The sequence below is a fragment of the Rhineura floridana genome, chromosome 10 (assembly GCF_030035675.1).
Source record: "Rhineura floridana isolate rRhiFlo1 chromosome 10, rRhiFlo1.hap2, whole genome shotgun sequence".
Lineage (NCBI taxonomy): Eukaryota > Metazoa > Chordata > Lepidosauria > Squamata > Rhineuridae > Rhineura > Rhineura floridana.
The window spans coordinates 90,038,526-90,055,652 of record NC_084489.1 but is presented as its reverse complement, the minus strand read 5'-3'; the positions used below and the strand labels follow the sequence as shown (position 1 = coordinate 90,055,652).

At 47.7% G+C, this 17,127-nt stretch overlaps 1 protein-coding gene across 6 annotated transcripts; it reads right to left on the bottom strand.

The window, feature by feature from the left end:
* Positions 1-1,060: 1,060 nt before the first annotated feature.
* On the bottom strand, positions 1,061-16,678 carry LOC133365527 (gastrula zinc finger protein XlCGF26.1-like). 6 transcript variants are annotated; one of them, XM_061587535.1, is made up of 6 exons: positions 16,569-16,678; positions 15,970-16,067; positions 13,023-13,125; positions 8,583-8,744; positions 4,687-4,813; positions 1,061-2,849 (listed from the first exon to the last, which is right to left on the bottom strand). In XM_061587535.1, exons 4-6 carry the CDS (start codon positions 8,604-8,606, stop codon positions 1,540-1,542), a joined length of 1,461 nt encoding a protein of 486 aa, XP_061443519.1. In that variant the 5' UTR covers positions 8,607-8,744; positions 13,023-13,125; positions 15,970-16,067; positions 16,569-16,678; the 3' UTR covers positions 1,061-1,539. The 6 variants fall into 6 exon arrangements, with proteins under 6 accessions (XP_061443519.1, XP_061443518.1, XP_061443516.1 ...); XM_061587534.1 differs by lacking the exon at positions 15,970-16,067 and adding an exon at positions 12,490-12,747; XM_061587532.1 differs by lacking the exon at positions 15,970-16,067 and having other exon boundaries at positions 12,490-13,125.
* Positions 16,679-17,127: the final 449 nt, after the last annotated feature.

Sequence of the window (17,127 nt, the reverse complement as noted above, 5' to 3'; positions counted from 1 at the left end):
AAGCATCTCTCCAAGCAGGATGAACGGGCAAATGAGCGGCAGCGATGGGCGCCAAGGCAAAAGCCTGACTCCACAGACACACTGATGAGGTCAGAAGAAACTGTCATGGACCCGGAAAGAAATCTTCTGCAGACATCTTGGTGGCCGGCTGAAGCTGAGTGCCAGTTCAGTGTGAGATGATGGTGGTGAGGAAGGCACCTTCTATGGCAGGCATGGCTGGGAAAGGGGCTGGAAGCAAAACAGCCAGGATTGTGATGTTCTTTATGCAGATCTGTGCTGCAGCCACACCTTGCAATTCTGGTTGCCTCACCCCAGAAATGATACAGTAGAGCTGGAGAAGAAAGTCGCAGAAAAGGGCAGCCAAAATGATTAAGGGGCTGGAGCAACTCCCCTAAGAGGAAAGGTTGCATTGACAGCCTTCCCTTCACCAACCTGGTGCCCTCCAGATGTTTTGGACTACAGGTCCTGCCAGGCCCAGCATCATCTGGCTGTGCTGTCTGGGACTGATGGAAGCTATAGTCCAAAGGATCTGGAGGGCACTAGGATGACAAAGGCCAGGTTACAACATGTGGGGCTATTTAGTTTAGGAAAAAATACACATAAAAATACACACAATTTGTTGTTATGTGCCTTCAAGTCGATCACAACTTATGGGGACCCTGTGAATCAGCGACCTCCAACAGCATGTTATAAACCGCCCTGTTCAGATCTTGTAAATTCAGGTCTGTGGCTTCCATTACGGAATCAATCCATCTCTTGTTTGGCCTTCCTCTTTTTCTACTTCCTTCTGTTTTTCCCGGCATTATATAGATGTGTATAAAATTGCTCATGACGCAGAGAATGTTGACAGAGAAACATTTTCCTCCCTCATTACATTAGAGCTTGAGTCATCCAATAAAATTGATTTGAAACAGTTTCAAGACAAAAGAACAGTGGGGGGGGGTTTCACGCCACCACCTGATGTGCTTATGGAAACTGCAGGCACAAAGCGTGACAGCCACCGGGTGAAGATGGCTGGAAAAGGTGATGAGACAATTTCATATAACAAGAGTGTATCGATTTTATTGAGGCTTCTAGACGCAGCTTTATTTTCATTTTCAAATCTATCACCTTTCAGTCAACAAAAACTCAAAAACTTACAATGAGAAAAACATTCAATTATTAACTATTTACTTGCCAAATCCCATTCACAGCCTCCCACCAAAACACAAACGAAAAAACACAACTATAAATACACATCTTTTAAAAGGCAAAACTGTTGCTCAAATTGAGGAAGTGTCGTCGCTTACGGAGCACAACATTTAGCAACTAAAATTAATCCCCTAAGTGGGAATCATACACACACACACACATACACTCCCCACCACCAGCTCCTGCCCCTATACAGAATCTGTACATTCCAGCATGTAGTCCACAGCACACAAGGGCATTTAAGGAAACCTCTATGCTGTTTGATTAAGTTGAAAACACTCCAGCATCCATCCGCCTACATCCTAGGGTGTGGATTCCCTGAGGCTGTTCTTCATACATTGTCCACAGTCACTGCAGGGAGAGGGCCACGTGGAATTTCTGATGCCTTGTGAGATGATTCTTGTGAACAAAGCTTTTGTCGCAGTCACGGCAAGGGTAGGGCTTCTCTTCCAGGTGTATTTTCTGATGTTCTCTAAGATACATCTTCTCCCTGAAGCTTCTTCCACAGACCCAGCACATAAAGGGCTTTTCTCCAGTGTGGATTCTCTGATGGACTGTCAGGCTGCTCTTGCCTCTGAATGTTTTCCCACACTCCAGGCAGGGAAAGGGTTTTTCTCCCGTGTGGATTCTCTCATGGTATGTAAGAGTTCTCTTGGCTCTGAACGTTTTCCCGCACTCCTGGCAAGAAAAGGGCTTTTCCCCTGTGTGGATTCTCTGGTGGTCTTTCAGATACATTTTTTCCCTGAAACTCCTCCCACACTCCCAGCATATAAAGGGCTTCTCTCCAGTGTGGATGTTCTGATGAACTGTCAAGCTGCTCTTGTCCCTAAATGTTTTCCCACACTCTTGGCATGGGTAGGGCTTCTCACCCATATGAATCCTCCGATGGTACCTGAGTGTTTTCCTGTCACGAAACATTTTCCCACATTCTTCACAAGGGAAAGGCTTCTCTCCTGTATGGATTCTCTGATGACTTACAAGGTTGCTCTTTTGCACAAAGGTTTTCCCACACTCATTGCAAAGATATGGTTTCACTCCTGTGTGAATTCTCTGATGAAGAGTAAAATGACTCCTCGTCCGAAAGCTTCTCCCACACTCCTCGCAATGATAGGGCCTCTCTCCTGCATGGATTCTCTGATGATCCCTCAGATAATGCTTGTCCCTGAAGCTTTTCCCACATTCCTGGCACACACAGCGCTTCTCCCCAGTGTGGATTCTCTGGTGGACAATGAGCTTGCTTTTTTCCCGGAACGATTTCCCACAGACCTCACAGGGAAAGGGCTTCTCTCCTGTATGGATTCTCTGATGGACTCGGAGATCGCTCTTGTCTCGAAATGCTTTCCCACACTCTTCACACGAATGGGGTTTGTCCCCCATGTGGATACTCCTCTGGTGTCGATCAAGTTCTTTCTTGCCCCTGAAGCACTGCTCACACAGGGGACATGGATAAGGGCTCCCCACTTGACTGGCTCCCCCAAGTACAGGGTGCTGTACTGACACAAACCCTTCCTCATTTTCTATTTGCTGCTGGAGGGTCTGAAGTGATGAAATCTCCGTCGACCCTTTGGCCGGACCTCTCTGTGGCTCTTCAAGAGCACTTTCTTCATCTGATGTGTTCCAGAACATTCCATTGGAAGAAAGAAGATAGAGGTCATTTCCTGGGATATGAAAAGGAAGAAGGCGAGAATGAGTGAGTTGCCATTATGCAGCCCCCTACCTCCTTCCCTCCCCTCTGTGGTGGGAGACCTTTCCATCTCAGATACCCCAGCCCTCATCCCTGAAGCAGTTCCCTGGGGCCTGGCCTCACACACCTCAGCTCCAGCAAGCCAGCCCAGGTACAAGCAAGATGATCCCAGAGAAGAGGAAGCAACAGATGTGGGTAGACTGAGACAAGTGGAAATCTGCCAGCCAAGACTTCCTATCACTATATATAGACAGGAGTAGAAACAGCACTCTTGCAGGAGTATCAGCCCATATCTCGGTGAAATGGGGATAACGGTGTCCAACCTCACAGAGTTGTTGTAAGATCAAATGTACAATAAACGAGAGATAGTGGGAGATAGTGTACTTTGCATGTAATCCTGGGTTCAAAGCTGACTGTAAGGTAGCTGGTGCTTGGAAAGGCCTCTGTGTGCCTAAGACTTCGGGGAGCTGCTGCCAACACCAAGCTAGTCAAATCTTACAACGCATCAGAAACTCTGCTGTTAGGAGGTTGTCTGGGAGAGTGGTTGGAAGGGTCCATCTTAAGAGGCACGGAGGGCCTTTTCAGTGGTGGCTCTCTGCTTGTGGAATGCTTTCTCCAGGAGAACATGCCTGGCGCCACTGTTGTCAGCTTTGAGGTGCCAGGCGAAAATATTCTTATATATCCAGGCCTTTGGTTTTTAATTGGGAGGGCAGTTAACTATGTCCGTGGCCTTTTTTGTTTTCATCCTTTAAGTGGGTTTGTTCTTTGTATAAATATTTGTTGGACGAGCACTGTGGGTCTTGCTTCATTGCTCTTTTTATATTTGGTTTTAATGTTTCCTCTATGTTGCTTTGAGAGGCTTCAGTGTAAAAAGTGACAAAATATATAGGTGTTTATATATTAATATTCATCATCATCTTGGGTAAACTGTATTTCTATTCTGACTAACCAAACGACAAAGGCTTGGCTTGACCTTATGCTTGCTAAAAGCTGGAATAACAACTTGTGGAATGCAATAAAGGGATACCCTCTTAGCTAGGATCAAACAAGCAAGGCCTTATTTCCAGAAACAGGCACCAACAAGATACATTAGCAGGAGGGTTGCACCTAAGGAACATACGTGTCAGTTGATGCCATAGTGCTATGCCAAAATATCACTCTGTCCTGAACCACGCCTAAACAACATGATGGACCTGGAGAAAGCATGCTTTAGGAACATCCTGTACAGGTCTACCTGCAAGTGAAGAAGCCACAGTTCTTGATAAGTACTTGCAACTGGGCAAGCTGGAAGGTACACGTTGAGCAACTGGAAGCTAAAGAAGGCATGTTGCTGCATGGATTGCCACAGCACTTGGGATGAACTCCCAAAGACCATCTCTTGTAGTCTTTGCAGTCAGAACTCAGATGTCTGCAACACATTCTTGGTGAAGTGGGGCTGTCCTCACAAGTTTATTTTACCAAGCAGCTGGTGACGCATATAAGATGTTTTATACTTGCTGGTGAGGGCACCTTCTCACCTGTTTATTATACACAAATAAGGTAATTTGACCATCGATCCAAGGCAGCTTTTGCCAGCCTAGGGTCCTCCAGGTGTTTGGCACTACAACTCCCATCAGCCCCTGCCAGCATGGCCATGGTGACCTGGAGGGCACCAGGTTGGCAAAGGCTGACATCCCCAGTATCAATGGAAGTCCCCCCCACCTTCCCTCTGTCAAATGTCCCTGAGCGCTACCCATATGGAATTCCATGTTCTGTCTGATGGATAAGAACATGTGGAAACTCCGGCTGTGAAAGGGAAGCAGGTAATTTACCCAGAGAGATCAGCATCCTGTAGTTCTCCATCATGACCTCCCAGTGCAGCTCCCTCTGCCAGTCCTCCAGCACCTCCCACTCCTCTGGGGAGAAGGAGACAGCCACGTCCTCAAAGGTCACCATCTCCTGCAAAGACACAGATCAACAGGCTCAGAAGAACCGGCGGCTGCAGCCACCTCCACGCAAAGTCAGCCCAAGGACCAGGCTATTCCTTGCCAAAAGACTGGTAGTCCCCCCCCCCCAGCATGGGGGTTGGCACATGAGCACCACATGACTATGGTCGGCCAACAGTGTTTTTGTGTGTTTTGTAAAACAGTTATAGGATACTGTTCGTTACAATGCTCAATCTTCCTTTGATAAAGTTTCTTGTGAAAAATACTTGTCTTGAGTTTTGTCCTGGGAAGAATCACAACAGACAATAATGGCTACCAACTTGGGTGGCATTAAGAGATTGGAAGCATCCGCGGAGGAGGATTGTTGGAAGTGGGGCAAGAGCAACTCCCATTTGGGTTCTTTTGTTTGTATTCCAGAAGGAAGATAGAGTGACGGTCCTCCAGCTGGCTAGGCTGGCCTACCTTTACCTGTGATGCGCTGACTGACTTCCTTCCGTTGTAAACTGAGATGCTCAGGGAAGCTGACCTGGCCCTTCATCTTCTTCTTCGACTGTCCCAGGAGAGAGGAGACATCTTTGTCTCCTCTCTCTCTCCTGAGTCATGAGGGCAAGACCCACGTCTGGGCGTTGTGCCTCCAGCTTAGTTAGTTAGAACTAGGTATGCCTTTCCTATCTACTATGTATTTCTATAAATAAAGTACCTTTTCTTATTTTACTAAGTCTCAGTTTTCTAAATGCAGGGTAAAAGCCTGCTTCTAAGGTAAAAACACACACTGGTACACGCAGCTCAGTCCGCGGAGTTACTCTCCATATGCATAGCAAAGCTAAGGCTACCAGTGGCAACTAACCACGGTGGAGTGTACCTCTGAATGCCAGTTGCTGGGAACTGCAGGTGGAGAGAGTGCCACTGCACTCGGCTCCTGCTGCAGGCTTCTCAGAAGAGGCGTCTGGCTGGCCACTGTGCAAACAGGATGCTGCATCAGACAGGCCTTTTGGCTGCATCCAGCAGAACAGTTCTTCTTTGGGGCTTACCGAGTGAGCTTGTACGACTTTTGCTGTTTGATCATGAAAATGGTGTTACTTTGACGTGTGTCCTTATTTGCGTTGGTGGTCAGGAAATTGAAGACCTAAATTTGTGGCTCAGCTTTGAATGTTCTTTCCATTTTGTTATGGCTTATAGCTAAACAAATTAAGTCTTGTCTACCTCCCTGGGAAATGCAGGGTACAAATGGTCCAAAGCCAAGATGGTGGGGGAAGGAGCCCAGCAACATTTGTAGGGGAACAGGTTCCCCACCTCTGTGTTGAGGCTTTAAAGCAGCCTTTCCCAACCTAGTGCCCTCCAGATGAAGGACTTCCAAAAGTCCTCTAAGTTGGACGTTTTATCCCAGTTAGTATGTGTATATTTATTTATTTATTATTTGATTTATATCCCACCATTCCTCCCGGCAGGAGCCCAGGGTGGCAAACAAAAGCACTAAAAGCTTTTAAACATCATAAAAACAAACTTTAAAACACATTAATACATCTTTGAAAATGTTTCTTAAAAGGGGACTTCCGGGAAGGGTGACTTCGCTTGTGCCTGCTTTTGAGACGGGCTCCCGCCTCAAAAGAAGCTTATTCAGATATAAATCAGTCAGAACATTTTTTTTTGACTGATGAAATTTCTCCCGGGCAGGGAGAAATGTAGAGATCAACCTCAAAAGCCTGTTTTTGTTGGGAGGACTGGATTTCATTAATTTATGAGAAAAGGTCCAGCCAGCAATGCCGGACGGACTTCCGAACAAGCTCTATCTGATTAATGCGATACGTTTATCTTTTCTTCAAAGAGAAAACGGACTAACAGGCAAGCACCCTTCTTTCTATTATTTTTTTTACTTGGTTTAAATTGTTGCAGCAAAAAGAGATTTGTCAAATGAATCAGCTTTAAAGAACTTCTGGGTGAGCTATAACTCTTCTCTGTTATTCACGAAATTAACAGCTTATCTCTGTTTCTATTGCAAAAAGCTGTCCTGGAAGTGCATTCTAAAGATATAAACAGAAGAGGGATTTCTATTCCAAGGAACATTATATTGTCTGGGACTATTCTCTTTTTGGTCTATTTTATTTTGACGAATCTGCTTCTTCACGACGCCACTAACTGTTTTGATGCCGGGAACTAAATTTGTTTTGTGTTCTTGAACATAGAGAGATAAGGCAGGCTACTCTGTTTATACTGTGATGTCATCAAGCCTGGAATATTAACCCAATTGTTGCTGAAATAAGAAGTGGTTCTTCTTTATTTTTGTTTTGTTTTGTTTTCGTGGTTTTAAAAATGGCAATCAAGGAAGTGGCTGAGAATCTGGAAGTAATTATGTTTCAGAAAATAATGGATGAGATTGAGATAACGAAACAAACCCTGCGACAGGGCAGTAAGGAGCTGAAAATTGAACTGAGCAAAATGACGCAGGAGCTTAAAGAAATAGGGGATCCTGTGAGAGAGGAGAATGAGATCAGAGATGAGAAAAGAAAAAATAAAGGGAAGATACAAGCCCTGGAGATTGGAACAAATGTGGAATTGGAAAAAGATCTGGAGTTTATGGATATTAGAAATAAAATCTACTGTTTGGAATTTAACGTTATCTCTGAAGAAATTAATGAAGATATTAGAGATAAAGTTATCAATGGCTTGGATAATCTTCTGGAGTGGAATGACGTGATGGAGCTTAATATAGAGAAAATCTATGGAATTAACTGCAGCCATGTGACAATGGAAAAACTCTCAAGAGATGAGCCAGTGCATTTTGTAAAAAAGAAGAACAGAGATATGACTTTACAACAATATTTCAGCAACTTATTCAGAATGGATGGCAAGAAAATATTTGGGATAGAGGAAATTCCCATCAGACTCTTATTATATGACTATGGCTATGACAGCAAGATTATTATGGAATACTGATAATGGAAGATTGGACACTAAAATTACTGGACTTAACAGGACTATTGAAGATGGAAGATGGAATTAATAGGGATAATGGAATAATGGCTATTGAAATTATTGGACCTAACAGATTTTGATGAGATGGATTAATCGATATGTTTATTTGGACTATGGTTATGACAATAAGATTATTATAATTATTAACGAGATGGATTAATCGACATGTTTATTTGGAGAAAAATTGATAGATATATTTCTTAAAGAATTGAAACCTCTCTTTGAGTTTTTGTGGAAAGAATAAAGTAATGTTTATGAGATTTGATGATTAATTAAGATAACTACTGGAGGAAAGTGATTTTATAATTAATTTAAGAGACAAGATTGTTATATATTGTAGACGTACAACTGATTTGATCTGCGACAAATGGGAAGTCAACATTTTATTGTTTTGTTTAATCATTTTTGTTTTGTTTTGTTTTTTGTCTTTGAATGTTTTATGATTTTGTTTTGTATGTTTTATGAAAATTTGAATAAAAATTATTGTAAAAAAAAGAAAAGAAAAAAGAAAATGTTTCTTAAAAAAGCCTTCAAAACATCTAAGATTAAAAGCATTTTGAAAAAGAAGGTTTAAGAACATATTAAAAAGCAATTCCAACACAGACGCAGACTGTGTATAGGACTGGAATTGATTATATATCTGTTGCTGTTGATTTCAATTGTTTTCATATATGCAATTAACTGTTCTTTATATTTCCAGTTTCTCCCCATATGTTTTTATCACTGTAAATCACTTTGGGATGACTCACAGGAAGAGATTCACAGCAACAACCACACCTCCCATCAGCTCCAGCCAGCCCGTGTCTCACCTGAGTCACACCTTCTTCGGCCATCACCCTTGGCCTCTCTGGCTGGTGGACCTGGACAGATGTGTTACCGCAGCTGCTGTGGGTGAAAGGCACCCCACACTCACGCTCACTCCGCCCAGCAAGCGACACTCAGGGAGTCGACTGCAGTGTGTGCCGACAGATCTGGAGTATCAGCGGGGAAAACAATGGATACCCTTGTTAAAAGCACATCATCCAACCCGCTCAGCCAGCCTCATTCCCCTCCCCGGTGGGACTGGGGGACTGGATTTGCCCGTGGAGTGCAGAGGCGCAGTTGGGACTTTAAGGCAATTAGGCTGAGCAATCCTGCCTTCACTCTGTGGCTCTTTTAACAAGTAGCCAAGGAGAGAGGGCAGGGCAGGTGCAGAGCTTGGAAAAGTTACTTTTTTAAACTACAACTCCCATCAGCCCCAGCCAGCATGGCCACTGGATTGGGCTGATGGGAGTCGTAGTTCAAAAAAGTAACTTTTCCAAGCTCTGCTGAGGTGACACGGGCAGCCACAGACACGCAGTGAACTCACTGCACAAGGCAACGTGGCCCCACCTACTCTTGCATGCGTGGGGCAGGGGGGATGGCGTTGTCAGGGGCAAAAGAGAGGGAGCTTCCCGAAGCAACGGGAAGGGCCATAGTTCAGCACTGAAGCATCCACTCTGCATGCAGAAGGTCCCAATTTCAGTCCTCAACGGCATCTCCGGGTGGGGCTCGGAGAGATTCCTGTCTCAAACTCTGGGCAACCACAGCCAGTCAGTGTATCCAGTCTTCACCAACCTGGCACCCACCAGCAGTGTTGGACCACAACTCCCATCAGCCCCAGCTGGCCATGTTCTGAATGACAACATCAGCCCCAGCCATGGGAGTTGTAGTCCTAAACATCTGGAGGGCACCAGGTTGGTGAAGGCTAGTGTTGGCAATACAAACCTAGGCAGACCAGAGGAAGGGCCGCAGCTCAGTGGCAGAGCATCCGCGTTGCATGCAGAAGGTTGAGGGTTCAGTCCCCAATGGCATCTCCAGCTAGGGCTCGGAGATACCCCTGCCTGATGAAACCCTGGAAGGCCCCTACCAACCCCTGCAACAATACTGGGTCAGCAATTTAGTAATTTACAGAGTCAGAAATTTAAGGTGCAACCACAGTTGAAATGCTGTGTGCAATTCTGACCGATGCTTCCCAAAAAGAATATTGTAGAGCGAGAAAAGGTGCAGAGAAGGGCAACCAAAGTGCCCTTCAGGGGGATGGAACGACTCTCCCATGAGGAGAGTTTGCAGCGCTTGGGGCTTTTTAGAATAAAGAAAATATGAGGAAGAGGCAATATGATCGAGGTGTATTAGTTTATGAAAAGGGGGTAAAGGCAGAGCTTGGAAAAGTTACTTTTTTGAACTACAACTCCCATCAGCCCAATCCAGTGGCCATGCTGGCTGGGGCTGATGGGAGTTGTAGTTTAAAAAAAGTAACTTTTCCAAGCTCAAAGGTTTTCCTCCCTCTCATAATACTAGAAGCGACAGGGCCATCCTATGATGCTGAAGGGTGGCAGATTCGGGACAGACGAAAGAAAACGCTCCTTGACACAGAATGGAAATGGACTGCCTTCAGGTCAATTCCGACTTATGGCGACCCTATGAAGAGGGTTTTCATGGTAAGCGGTATTCAGAGGGGGTTGACCATTGCCTCCCTCTGCGGCTAGTCCTCCGCAGCTGGCCAGGGCCTGCTCAGCTGGCCACAGCTGCACAAGCCAGCCCCTTCCTTGTCCGCAACTGCCAGCTGGGGGGCAACTGGGCTCCTTGGGACTATGCCGCTTGCCCACGGCTGCATAGGTGGCAGGGCATGTCACCCCTGAGCCACTCGCTATAGGGGTGATCTTTAGCTGGCCCTTGACGCCCAGGAGACATGAGCAAGGATTGGAACTCACAGACTCTGGACTCCCAGCCAGGCTCTCCTCCTCTCTGTGCTATACCAGCAGTCCTTCTTAACACAGCGGCGCATACTTAAATGATAGAATTCACGAGGCAGTGTTGGCCACCAAATTGGATGGTTTTAAAGAGGGTTAGACAAATCCACGGGGAGGATAAGGCTATCAATGGCCACTAGACAAGATGGCTATATGCTCCTTCCAGGATCGGAGACTGCAGGCCTTTGAATGATCAGTTCCTGGGAATAATGGTGGACGAGGCCTTTTGCCCTCCTGTCTTGGATTAGAGAGGCCTTTGGACTGAGCTAGCCGGGCTTTTCTTAGGGTTCATCCCCACATTAGGAAATGGGGGGCAAGTGGATAGAGAAAAGTTCTTCTCCCTCTCTCATAATACGAGAACTCGTGGACATTCAAAGAAGCTGAATGTTGGAAGATTCAGGACAGACAAAAGGAAGTACTTCTTTACTCAGCGCATAGTTAAACTATGGAATTTGCTCCCACAAGATGCAGTGATGGCCACCAGCTTGGACGGCTTTAAAAGAAGATTAGACAAATTCATGGAGGACAGGGCTATCAATGGCTACTAGCCATGATGGCTGTGCTCTGCCACCCTAGTCAGAGGCAGCATGCTTCTGAAAACCAGTTGCCGGAAGCCTCAGGAGGGGAGAGTGTTCTTGCACTCGGGTCCTGCTTGCGGGCTTCCCCCAGGCACCTGGTTGGCCACTGGGAGAACAGGATGCTGGACTAGATGGGCCATTGGCCTGATCCAGCAGGCTCTTCTTATGTCTTCACCCACCCACCTGAGCCAGTAAGAATAGCAGAAGCTGCCTCACACTGAGTCAAGGCTAGTGCTCCATCTAGCTCAGTATAGTCTACACTGACTGGCAGCAGCTCTCCAGACTACATTATATGATTTTATTATTTTAAATTGTCCGCTGTTTTTAACCTATATTTTATGGTTTTAATTTTTCTCATAGTTTAATTCTATTTTTAATTGTATACTTCTGTATGTTTTAATGGTGTTGTTTTTAGTTGTAAGCCGCTCTGAGTCCTATTGGGAAAAGGGCAGGGTAGAAATAAAGTTTATTATTATTATTATATATTATATTCCAGGCAGGGGTCTCTTCCAGCCCAGTCTGACTTGGGACCCTCTGCACGCAAGAGAGATGCGCTGCCACTGGGCTATGGTCCTTCCCCCAAAACAGAGGATATTCCACAGCAGAGACATGTAGTCTCCTGTCCAAATTTAAACCGAAGCAGGCCCTGCTTAGCCAATGGACCACTAGATGTTTGAGGAGCCACAAGGGCCGATGGTGTGGCCCCTCCATCGGCCAACCAGCCCTTCTGACCCACTGGCAACCAGTGAGATCCCCCATGCCCACCCTGCCAGGTAGGACACCAGCAGGCCTCACTGCCTCTTCCCCACATCCTCCCTCCCTCTCCACTGACTGCCTCATCCACGATGGTGGCGGCAGGACCTGCCCCCTTGTGCATCCCGAGAGACCTACCCCCACCCCAACCTGAGTGAGCATAGAAAGGAGGGGGCACTGCCCCAAAGCTCCCTGCCCTCCCTGCCCCCAAAGTCCCATCACGTGGCTAGCTGACCCCAGCAGTGGTGGGAGGGGATCCATAATGAGCCACTATCAGCACTACCCCAGTAATAAAGAATCAAGCATGGCCAAGACTGGGATAGAGATGGCTCTGCAAGGGGAAGACAGTGCAGGTGGGGTTGCCAACCAGTCCTTCCAGCAGGGCTCCTGCGCCTGGGGCAGTGGCTCGATAAAGATGGCAGATGTAGCGCCTCTGGATCTGGCACCAGATCCACATTAGGAACACCTTCACCTGTTGCACAACTGCCTATCATGGGGATTGCGAGGCTGCAGAGCCTCCCTTGAGCAAACTGGTTGGCAATCCCACAGAGGAACGGCTGGGACAGGGAGGCCCACCCATTGCTCCAGGGCATACGGCAAGCCTCCCTCCTCACCTGTACAGCACCGGGTGTGGGGTGGATCCTCTGCCTGTGCGGAGCAACTATCAGCCGCAGGGACAGAAAGTGCACAGGCACCGATGGACAACAGGTGGCGGTCAGGAGGCGAGAGCGAAGAGGCAGTGGCGTCCCCTGGATGCTCAGTCAGTGCGCGTGCCTCTCATTCCAGAGCACAGCGAGGCTGCAGTAGCTGTGAATACACTTCCCCCTGGGGAGCAGTGGGTCTTCCCTCTGCTGGGTGCACGGGGCTGCGATCTTGCAAGGCAAAACACTCACTGCTGAGTGCTTGGGCCAGCAGTGTCAGTGGTTGGAGCAGTGGCCTTTGTTGACTAGAGAGCTTGCCTGCACGTGTGGGCAAGTGCCTCCCCAGTGGGTGGATGGCAATGCTCCCCACTGTTGGGGGATGGCAAAGGGCACTCGAGCAATGCAGTTCAGGCAAGATGCGGGATCCCACAATTAGCGCAGGGGCGAGAGAGTTGCAGAAGATCTGCTTAAAGCATGGATGATCCCCGCCCCCTTCCCTCACTTACCTGGGTAGGTGCTCTGTCCTGGCACCCTCAGCTGGTGGGGCAGGGCGGGGTTCCTGTTGGCTGTTTGGGTCTGGAGTCCCACGGCAAGACTCCTGACAGGATCCTAGAAAGGTGAGTGTTAACTGCTCACGTTGCTCGGAATGTTCTGCAGGAAGGCTGTTCTGTGCAAAGTGCAACTTCTGTGCACCCTCAAAGTGCTCTTTCCCCAAAGTTTCCCCTTGGGAGCGCTACGTCGGCCCAACAGGGAGACAGAGAGCCACAGACCCATGCCACATACCCACTCACCTGAGCTACGCTCTCCCTGTAGGGGCTGCTGTACTTGGACTGGGTGCTGAGTTACAACATACCCTGTGCTCTGTCGCTGCAATATATATGCCCACTCGACCACTTTGATCTGTGGAACTGACACTTTCAGAAGTGCCACACATTGTCCGTTCCACACGTGGAAGGAATCGGTCTCTCAGCATGGCAGCACCTGCACTTTGGAACTCCCTGCTCACGGATGTTAGACTGGCACCTTCACTGTACTGTGTTCAGCACCTGCTTAAACATTTTTTGTTTAGGCAAGCATAGCCAGGTATATAAAGTGGACATGCCACTTAATAGGTAATTGTCCTTTTTTTTATAATGTATATTCGTAACTACTGATTTTGGAATTGTTTTTAGGTCAACTTGTTTTTAACTTCTGACTTCTGTTGATAATTTTAAGGTACGTTTCATGTAAACCGCCTGGAGTTTTCGACAATTAAGAGCTATACATTTGTTTGTCAAACAAAGAAATGCCACAGGGCAGGGCAGTCATCAACGCAGGGCTGGCTGTTTTTGATTCCCTGCCCACCCCCGTAGCTGTGATGGCTACATTCTCCCTCCCCTGCCGGAGACAGTATGCTTTTTAATACCAGCAGCTGGGAACTGTAAGCAGGGAGAATCCTGCGCCTGTGCTCAGGGCCAGCTTTTGGGCTTCCTGTAATGGGCATCTGGTTGACCACTGTCCGAACAGGATGCTGGACCAGGTGAGCCCCCTTTGGCCTGATCCACCAGCCACGCTCTTCTGGTGCCCTTAAGGTGTGCCATCTATGAGGGCGTAGCAAGGGATGGAAGGATTCAGGATACAGTTTCAGGGTGATCCTCCTTTGTGCCACCCACACATCCCACCCATCACTCTGTGCATCTGTGCTTTCCTATAGTCTGTCTTTCCTAGCGATGGTGTATCTGATGTTCCACCAGTGTAGCAGAGCTTCCACTGGATCCTAAAGTCCCTTGGCCTGAGGATCTTCAGTAAAGGAGGCCACTCATGTTAGTTAGCTCATCCTATGACTTATAAACAATCGGATTTCCAGAGTCACTTAAACTGGCTAGATTTGCATACAAGCGACACAACTGTCTGAAGGTGTTCATACACTGTTTTTAGATGAAGTGTGTCAAATCTTATTATGCAGTCACAGACCCATAGATTAATTGCCTGCTTGACAGGGACTTCTTAGAAAAGGCCCCCCTTTCTCCCTGCATAGGAGAGAAGTGGGGGAAGGGCAATGTCATTTCAAGGATTATATATATATATTAAAAAATTTGAAACATACTTTTTAAATATTTTAAGGTCTGTAGCAGAGTGGTAGAGCGTTTCCTTTACATGTAGAAGGTCCCAGTTTCAATCCCCCATGGCATCTTCAGGTAGGACTGGGAATGTTCCCTGTTTAAAATCCTGGACAGCCACTGCCAGACAGTGTAGACAATAATGAGGTAGGTGGGCCAAGGGCCTGACTCAGTATAAGGCAGCTTTTAATGTATTTGTAAACATGGGGGGGAAATCTCCTGCCCAAGACATGGAGGGCAAATTTTAATGGATTATTCAGTCTTCCCCAACCTGGTGCCCTCCATATGGACTAACTCCCATCAGTCCCTGTCCAAAATATATGGAGGGCACCAGGTTGGAGAACTCTGGGTTAAATAGTAGCAATGTATGATATGGAAATTGTTTGGCGCCATCTGTTATTGTTACCTGTTGTGCTGTAATAATTGTCAAAGGAAAATAATTTCCTTTAAAAAAAGCCCTCTGGGTTAAATAGTTTGAACAAATTTATCTAACCGTGTATAGCTTACTGAATTTTGCAGATATAGGCACCTGCTGTCCATGTTACAAGTATGTGTATACTGAATATTTTTAAAACTTTTAAAAAATTCTTCTGCCCAAGAACTGGGGGTGGGGAGGGCATTTTCAACTGCTTATTCAGCTCTCCCTGACCCATGGCTGGCTGCAGCTTATGTAGTCAAAAAATGTCTGGCACCTGGTTGGGAAAAGATGGTTTTAATGGTTTGAGCACAGTTTCATCTAACTGTGTATAACTTATTATGATTTGCCAGTCTAGCCACAGCAGAAAAGATGCTTACTGGCTTCATACAGACTACAGACAGGGGTTAAATGAAACCACACACACACACACAGCAGAAATAGAAATATATAATTGCTTGGAGCAAACTTACCTGCTCAACTGGCTACCTTCACACAATACGCCCTTAAGGACCTGGGAAGCTGCATTATATTAAGCCAAGACTATTTGTCTCTTTCGTCCAGTATTGTCTGTTTTGACTGGTGGGGGCTCTCCTGGTGCAGGAGTAGAGAGAGTGCCTTCCCCATTGCCTCCTCCCTGGCCCTTCCTACCTGGAGGAGCCTGTAGGGTCTGGACCAGGCCCCTTCTTCATGCAAAGCACTTCCTGAGCTATGGCCCCTGGTCTTACTGCCTGGCTCTGGCTTCCCACTCAGGATCACCCTGCAGTGCGCCTCCTTTGGCACACAGGAAGCTACCTTATGCCAAGCCAGAGCATCGCCCCACCTTCCTCACTACTGTCGACACTGACTGGCAGGTGCCGGGACAGAATCTGGGGCCTTCTGCATCCAAAGCAGGTGTCCCGCCACTGAGCTATGGCCCTTCCCCCAAACAAATAGCACCTTTGGGGGCGGGGGCCACGTAGCCTCGACGCACGATGCACCCACTCTGGTCCCGGGCACGCCACGGCAGACACTGGGATGCCAGCACACGCAGCGTCCTAGTGGCACAAGGACGCAAAGGACGATAGGGATGGCATGTTCATGCATAGCCCCCCCCCCCAGCATATTACTCTTCCCACATGCACACACACTGTTTCCAGCCTTGCACATCCAACCTCCTGGCCTCATACCTTCTGAGCGGCCCAAGGAGAGGGCATCAGTTCAATAACTAAGGAGAGGAGCCCTTCCTTCCGCAGCTGGACCGGCCAAAGGGGACTCATCGCTTTGCCCGGCATCACCGGGTGCGTCCTCCTGTCCCCAGAGGGGCCAAGCAGGTGTCCCATGGGAGGCCTGCAAGGGGGACCTGGGCGCCCACGGGCACCGCTCTGTGATTTGGGGAGGGGGACGGAAGGCTCAGATGGGAGGCACCCACCCACCCTGGTCCAGTTCTGGGGTGAGGGGAAGGAGCAGGGCAATGGAGGGGGGTCTCCTCTCCTCGCCCTGCCCCACTTTGCATGCTCCTCCCCAGAGCTGCATCCCTCCAGGTGCCCCAAACTCACCAGCCAGGCGGAGAGGCGCTCCCAGCGTGCGCTCCTTTTGTGTCTCCCGGCTCAATGGCTGGCAGCACACACACACACACAAATACATCCACACTTTCTCTATGGTACCCCCCTCCTCCCTATGTCACTTCCTCTGTCGCCTCTCTGGAAAGGAGCGATCCCTCATTTTAACCCTACGAGCACCCCATTCCCAAGGAAGCACCGGATTGGTGCCCGGGTGCCCTCTGCTGGCCTGCCGGCTGCAGTGTAGTGGCCAATTCAGAAGTGCAGGGTCCCTTCATGATAGGCACAGCCACACACAGCCCTATTTTGCCTCTGCGTTGAGAATTAGATCCTTGTTAATGCCTGCTCCCACAACAACAGATGTCCCCAGGAGCCAATAAGCATGAGAGAGAGAGAGAGAGAGAGAGAGAGAGAGGAGAGTGTTAGCTACTGAGAAGAGTCTTCTTGGTGGCTGACTCGCCTCCTTTCGCTCAGATTAGTTCCAATCAGCAGGCAAGGACAAGAAAGCATGTTAGAAGACTCTTCTCAATGGCTAGCACACTCCCATTTCGTGCTG